We start from the raw sequence: 6,988 nt of genomic DNA, 5'->3' as shown, positions 1-6,988 counted from the left end.
AGCTCTTCCACCCACGAGAACAGCCAAATTCCCATCAGGAAAACCAACTGCAGCAAGCTTCTCCTAGAAAATCAACAGCCCACGATCTTCCCCTCCATTTCTCTTTCTCGGCTGTTGGCAACAATCCTCAGCTGGGTCATCCAGGCCCAGACCACGCTGATCCAGTTCAGCTGGGTGCTCTGAGGTGAAGATTAGTTCCCCGCTGCAAGTAGATGCTGTCTTTCGCCTCTAAAGTCACGTGTGGAGCCATGGAAATCTCAAGGGACACCTGTTTATAATGTCCTTGACCCACTGACCAGGCCCCACCCCAGGACCTAAATAACGTCTCCAGAGGGCCATGCTCCAAAACCAGCAGGTCGGGACGGTGTTTCAGCCCGGAATTGGGTGGGGAGACTGCAAACTTGAGTCTTCCGCATGTCATTTCTATAGCGCTGACTTTTCTGTTCCCAAACCAACCTAGCTGTGATAACCCTAACAATAAACATGCTTTCACACGCCTGGAGCCTAAGGCCAGCATCTTCACCTCGGCTCATCTGGGCACTGTGGGAAAGCACCGCTGGGCGGCCGTCCACGGCGGAAGTGGACCTCTCACTGCCCTGTCGGCCCAGCCCAGGGCATGCGGACTCCGCCTCGCCTCGGCCTGGTCACCCCAAGTCCTGCCTGATCTGGGCCTGTGAGTTTGGGGCGGCCCAGGCCAGACAGGCCCAAGGCCTTTGTGTCCCGGCGCGCGGCCGCGGCCGTCCAGCAGGGGGCGGTGCTGCTCCAATCCAATGGGGGCGGTGCTGCTCCGCAGAGGCGCGGGCCGGAGAGCCGGCTTCCAGCCCCTCATTTTTGCGCGAATATTCTTTCAGGTAGCATCCGGCCCTGAGCTGCAGTGGAAAGCTCTGGAGTCGGCGGTGCAGCAGGAGGGAGCGGTCACGGCCCGGCCCTGCGCTGCGGAGGGGCTGAGAGGATTAAGGCGGCAGGGACGGGCGATCTCCGGTCCAGACCAAAGGCAGCCCCGAGTCCTCGGTAGTTCTTCCGCGTGTCTCATGCACGATCCGGATACACCGGGAAGCATCCGTTTGTCTGAAATTCAAATTTAACTGTGTTTTCATTCGCTATTCGTCGGACAGTCTAAGCGGAAAGCTCTTGGGCACAATAGGGCAAAGCTGAACACTGGGCACCTCAGCCCGAGCCGTTAGGGGCGCGGCGAGTCATCAGGCGCGAGAGCGTTCACGTCCACGCCCGGAAGCGTCCGCGTGGGCAGCACCGCGGCTTCTGGGCAAGCAGCCGGCCCGGAGCGGAGCTATGCGACCTTCGTGAGCTAAGCCCCGGTGGTCACTCAGTCCCGTCTCTCGCTGAAGGCCATGCTGGGAAGGCCGGCAAGGGGTCAGCGCGGAGCCGCCCTGGTCCCCTCCCTGCTCTTCTCCTGTCCCCAGCTAGAAGTCAGCGCCTTCCTGAGCAGGGCAGGTGAGTGGGACCAAGGGAGAGGGCGGAGAAGGGCAGAGAGCCGGGAGGAGGAAGGGGGGCAGGGGCAGTGCAGTGACAAGTGTCTCAGAGGGGCCCCCAGAACCCCCAGGCTGAGGGCTTCTCGCGAAGGAGCCCTGAGGTGTCTTCGTCCTTCGAGCGGGAAGCTGTGGCCTGCGGCAGCGCTGCACCCTGCCTTGGCCCAGCAGGTCCGGTCAGGTCCCTCACCCGTCACCAGCCCAGGTCACTGAGGCTGCTGCTCCTGGGCGTGCGTGCGTCTCTGTGTGACACACAAGGCTGCTGGCACCGCTCCAGGATGTCTGTGTGACAGCAGGAAGGGGGGCAGCCTGCCCTCGGAGGGAGGGGGAGGGGAGAGAGGGAGGAAGGGGGGAGGGAGAGAGGTCTTCGGCTTGATGTGATTTTTAATTTTATTTGTATCGGTCCATCTCGAAGTACAGGACGATCGCATCATGTGTGGGGAGTTGGTTCGTATACACAGCTCATCTCCCTGAATTTCCTGCCATATGAGGTTGCAGAAACACTTTTGGACTCTGTGACCCCACGCGAGTGCACTCTTCCATCGCGAAATGCAGCAGCGCACAAGGCGGTGCACATGGCCGCAGGATCTCCTCCGTTTCCCTTCTAGGGCCGCAGGCCAGGTGTGCACTTGGGATCAGACAGCGGAGGCCCCGACCCTTTGGTTTTTGCACGCTTAACACAGGAAGGGGCTGAGGGAGGAGCAGGACCTCCGCTGTGAGGACGGTGATGTGCGTACCTTCGGCAGAGCCCGGGGCTTGGTGTGCAGGAGAAAATCCGAGTCCTGTCATTATTATGGAGGAGCAGAAAACACGGGTGGGCGGCGCCTCGCTCGGTCCTGCGTCCTGTAAACCCCACCTGCCCTTCGCTCTTCTGCCTTTGCTCCGTTCCTTTGCTGCTCCCTTTCTTTGGGTCAGAACCAGTGGACATGGGGGTCCATAGATTTGGCCTTCCTTCATTTCGCGTCTGTCTTACATGGAAGACGAGGAAGTGCGTGCCAGGCCTGAGTGGACACCGGGTTTCCGAGGAGGAGAAGAAGCGGAGCGAAAACGGGGAGGGGGAAACGGATGGAGACCGAGGGGCCCTCAGCCTCCCAGAGGCCTGGGGACAGCACGGGGACTCAGGCCCGGGCTTCCTCCAAAGAAGCTCAGACAGCCTCCTCGCCAGGAGCGGCTCCAGAGGGTCAGTGTTGCAGGGGACCCCCTGGAGCCACCCTGAGGATGAGCTGCAGCCGCAAACACCCCACCAAGGCCTCTGGGGCGGGCGGTGCCCTGACTCGGTTTCCCAAGCACCCTCAGCCCATCTGCTGCCCTCCCCACATGGCCTGAAGCTCCGGACACATTTATCAGATTTTTTGGGTCCCATCCAAGGAACCTGTGAAGGATTTTCTGAAAACAAATTTGGACAGGCTCAAAATACAAACAAGCATGAGTTTTCTTCAAATCTAGAACTCTGGTAAAAAGAATTTTTGAGTGATGAAGGTATGCCATGTACTGTAATTCTTAAATAGCCAGAAGCTAGGCGCTACAGTTCTCGTTGTGCAGACAAACAGAAGCTCTGTGAGCTAGTGGCTGTCAGTATCTATTTACTGGTAGACACTGGCTGGTATTTATTTGGTAGGTGCTCAATAAATGTTTGTTGAATGACTAAATGAAGTCAAGAGGTGCATATAAATGCACCCGAGTGTATGCACATACATGTACGCTAGATTCAGGCAGGTGCCACACAGGCTGCAACCCTGAGCTCTCAGCCCCACCTCTGCCACCTCTCTACCACTGGCTGTAATTCTGGGGTGCATGACACCGACAGGGTCACCTCCTTGGAAATAACTGGACACAAGTGACCTGCCTGGGGTCAGTGTGCAGACAGTGCCAGTGATCCAGGGCTTTTCCAGTTTAGGAAAATGTTTACACAGCAGCTGTGAATGCTCCACATTTCTTCAGAGTGGGTTTCTGCAAGCTTTGTGTTACCTAGAACGAGGATAATAGGGCACTCGCTGGGGACTTCTGGGTACAGGCAAATGCTTCTGTGGAATCCTTAGCAGTGCCGAAGTCCCGGGAGGGCAGCGGGGTAAAGATTCCAAAGAAGCTGGCAAGAGAGCTGTGTGCGAGCTGTAGGGTCCCAGCTGGGGCAGGATAAAAGGGGTGCCCAGGCTGGGGCCTCCGGGCCACACGAAGGAGCCCCATCCCTGAGGGGGACAGGAGGGGTCCCTGCCCAGCCCGCCTCGGCCTCCACCAGCCTCCCAGCCCCTCGGCAGGGCTCCGGCCAAGGACGTATGGGGTCTGTGTGGGAGGCTCCGGATAGCCAGGCCGCGCCCCGGAAGCTGGCCCGGGTCCCAGAAGTACCCCCTCCCAGGGAGGGTGGGCGCGCTGAGCCCTGTGGGTGGCAGCGAGGACCTGGACCAGGCCTTCACCAGGGCGAGCGTCGCTCTCAAGGCAGCCTGGACTTTCACGTGTGCTTTCTCGACTCAAAAGCATATATTTTCACTCACTTGGATATGAGACTGTCCTTAAAGGAGAACTCTTGGCTGAAAGAAAATTGGAATCACATTCTGTCAGAAATCTAACAAGCTCCAAACAGTATTTTAAAGAATTCGGTGTTTTGAACCCTAACGTCGGTCCTGGAGATAATCCATCTTCAGCTGGACTTCTGTCACCAGGGACCGAGGGTCCCAAAGGCTGTGCCCTTCCTCCTCCTGTGCTGCTCATGTCCATGAACACCTGCTGTCCTGCTGGCTGCCTCTGTGCCCACTGCTGTGTCACATCTGAGGGGCTGCGTGGTCGGGCAGCTCGTTATTGGAGAAAACAGCCGGACTGGAACCCAGGCCCCATGTCCGCCGTCATCTGTCCACCTCGAGGGCTCTTCACTCTGAGATGGACTGAAAGTTACTCTCTGGGCTGGGGCGTCTCGGTGCCCAGACTTCATTTATATACAGCACAGACATTTTGAGAGGAAATAATACCCACAATGAAGGCGAAGTCTCTGTGTCCCCTGAGCGGACGAACGGGGGACGGTGCAGCTGCTGCCTTCCTCCCTGTTCCCGTTTTTTTTCTTCCAAGCAAAACAAGCCAGTAACCATCAAAGTAACAGTTCTGTTTAGTGCCTTCTCTTGTCCCGTGTTATTGCTATAGAACACATTTCTCCCAGACTCAGTAAATGACAAACACACCTCACATCACGGCTTCTGTGGGTGAGGGACACAGGTGGCATCTGAAGGTCTCCTTGAGGTTACCATCGGTGTCGGTGTCGCCTGGAGCCCAGCTGAGGGAGGACTCGGTTCTGTGCTGCTGGACACTGGGCACCTGGTGATAGCGTCCTTCTCCACTGTGGCTGGTGTCGGGCAAAGCCGGGCAGGGGAGCCCAAGGCAGAAGCCACCGTGCTTTGTGTAACCTCATCTCAGAAGTGACACGCCATTACTTTTGCCATGTTCTATTCATTAGAGGCAAGTCAAAAGGTCCAGTCCACAATCAAAGGAAGGGATTTCAGAAGACTGTGAGTGTCGGGAGACAGAGACGCTGGGAACGTCTTCCAGGCCACCGATCACATGCTCCAAATTAAACCGCACCTTCAGGGTGCCACGGAGAGACACGGCGAAGCACAGCGCCCTCCAACCTCTTAAGGAAAAGCATTCTCACTGTCAGGGAGGACTACTCACCCCAAAACCAGAGCTGGCCGGTCTGATATTTTGGAGTCATCTTGCTAAGTGGCTGTGTATTCCAGGGGGACAGGTCTGAGAGCCGCCTCCTCTCCCCCTCCTCGGAGCGTGCTAATTTCATAGTTAGATTTTTTTTTTCCATCTGAAGCAAAAGCCAAGCCTTCCCGAAAGCAGCAGTGAATGACGCTTGCTGCCCGTGTGTCAGAAATTGCTACTGACATTTCAATTTTGCTTAATTTTTCTTTCTTTGATAGTATTATGGAGAAAATTTACATTTGAATAAAAAGCAAATAGCGCATGTCAGGGTAAGCATCAGGGAATGTCAAATTGTTTTTTTCCAATTACAACTCTATCTCAAATAGGGTAATGCAATTAAAGAATAATTACCAGAAGCACAAAGCCAAGGTTACGATCAGAAGTGGTTACCCTTTCACTTTAAGCCCTGTCTTGCTAAATAAAATATTCCTGGGGGGCAAGTTACTGTTTGGAAATAGAAGACGCTCATCGAGGAGCCAGCACAAGTTGACCAGCACAAGTGCTTGTGTATAAATGCCAATGTTTAAAAGTGATGAAAAGATGCTAAAGGTGAGCTGTGTATCCCTTGGTGTCCCACTCTGATTAATAATATGATAAATTAGCTGCAGGATGCAATATTAATTAACAGTATATTAGTTGCATTTTATTGCCAATAACATAACAAGCTCTGAAATAGTAGTCAGACTAAACTGCTGATGCGGGCTTTTCTGCAAACTGAGCTGTACTTTGATTTCTCATTTGTCCAAGTGAAGCATCAGCAACTGAGTAAAACCAATTACCTCCAAGCCCACCAAGCCCTCGGCAGCAACTTAGTGAGCCTGAGCTGGGCCCAAATGCTATTACTTTCAGATTAGAGCCCTGCTGGAGATAGGGGCCTGGAAGAATTTCTACGGTTGAACATAATTCAATATGGCAGCACAGTTGTGGAACGCTCTTTTGGGCCAAACAGGAAGCAGAGGTTCCGCTCACGTGGGAGACATCAGGACCCCGTGCTGTCCACTTCCGGAAACAGGTTAGCAGGTCCAGAAGGAAGACGTGACAAGGAAAGCATTCTCCTGACCCCATCAAGTGAAATTCCCAGGTGGCAGTGCTCATTTTGAAAGTGAAGTCCTTGCTTGGGGGTGGGGCACACCTTAGGAAAAGGACCGACATGAACTCGCCACACCCTGAGGTAGGGACTCCACAGCGAGTGTGCACTAGGTAGACGAGGTGGTGAGGTGAACACCGGTGGGGCCAGCTGTGGGGCAGGAACTGGATCCATCGCCCTTCGTGTTTGTTTACTTGTCTCCTCCACACCCTTTGCTTTTTGGCATCTACTTTTTATCATCCCACCCTTACGCACACGCACACGCACATGCAGCATGTCCTCCCCTTATCTTCACGGCAGCCATCACTGCCCGCCATTCCACTTTACATCACCTCATCGTTTATTGACTTCTCACCAGCGTCGCCACCCAGCTGCCAACTGCGGAGTCCGGTGTGTGTCCCTTTGTGCACCACACAACACCCCCTGCCACTTGATAATTTGATCAAAGAACCCATTAATAGACCTTGCACTTACCGGGGGGACCCAAGGTCTGACTGCAAAGGGTTCAAACATGGTTCCAAGCAGGACTACCTAGTGAGGGACCGCTCAGTGAGCTGCTGTTTGGTGTTTTCCTTAAACTTCTCAATAGCCCTATGAGACACATTTCTATTTCTTTTTCTTTTCTGACAAAGGCACACAGGCTCTGAGAAGCCAATTTAATGCTAGAAAGAGGGGAGCCAGAATGAAATGGGGTCTGTGTGGCTCTGATTCCAGACCGGCCCAT

The 6,988-nt window shown here is 54.7% G+C and overlaps 1 protein-coding gene across 3 annotated transcripts; it reads left to right on the top strand.

Moving 5' to 3' along the window:
* Nucleotides 1-779: 779 nt before the first annotated feature.
* Nucleotides 780-3,611, top strand: LOC104873633. 3 transcript variants are annotated; one of them, XM_010640427.2, is made up of 3 exons: nt 780-1,452; nt 1,908-2,108; nt 2,255-3,611. In XM_010640427.2, exons 2-3 carry the CDS (start codon nt 2,037-2,039, stop codon nt 2,942-2,944), a joined length of 762 nt encoding a protein of 253 aa, XP_010638729.1. In that variant the 5' UTR covers nt 780-1,452; nt 1,908-2,036; the 3' UTR covers nt 2,945-3,611. The 3 variants fall into 3 exon arrangements, with proteins under 3 accessions (XP_010638729.1, XP_010638730.1, XP_019065526.1); XM_010640428.2 differs by having other exon boundaries at nt 1,903-2,108; XM_019209981.2 differs by lacking the exon at nt 780-1,452 and having other exon boundaries at nt 1,855-2,108.
* The last annotated feature ends 3,377 nt before the right edge of the window (nt 3,612-6,988 follow it).

Source organism: Fukomys damarensis, unplaced genomic scaffold, assembly GCF_012274545.1.
Source record: "Fukomys damarensis isolate Sample0158 unplaced genomic scaffold, DMR_v1.0_HiC HiC_scaffold_16, whole genome shotgun sequence".
In the NCBI taxonomy this organism is placed as follows: domain Eukaryota; kingdom Metazoa; phylum Chordata; class Mammalia; order Rodentia; family Bathyergidae; genus Fukomys; species Fukomys damarensis.
The sequence above is the reverse complement of the archived record's forward strand: the minus strand, read 5'-3'. Positions and strand labels throughout refer to the sequence as shown.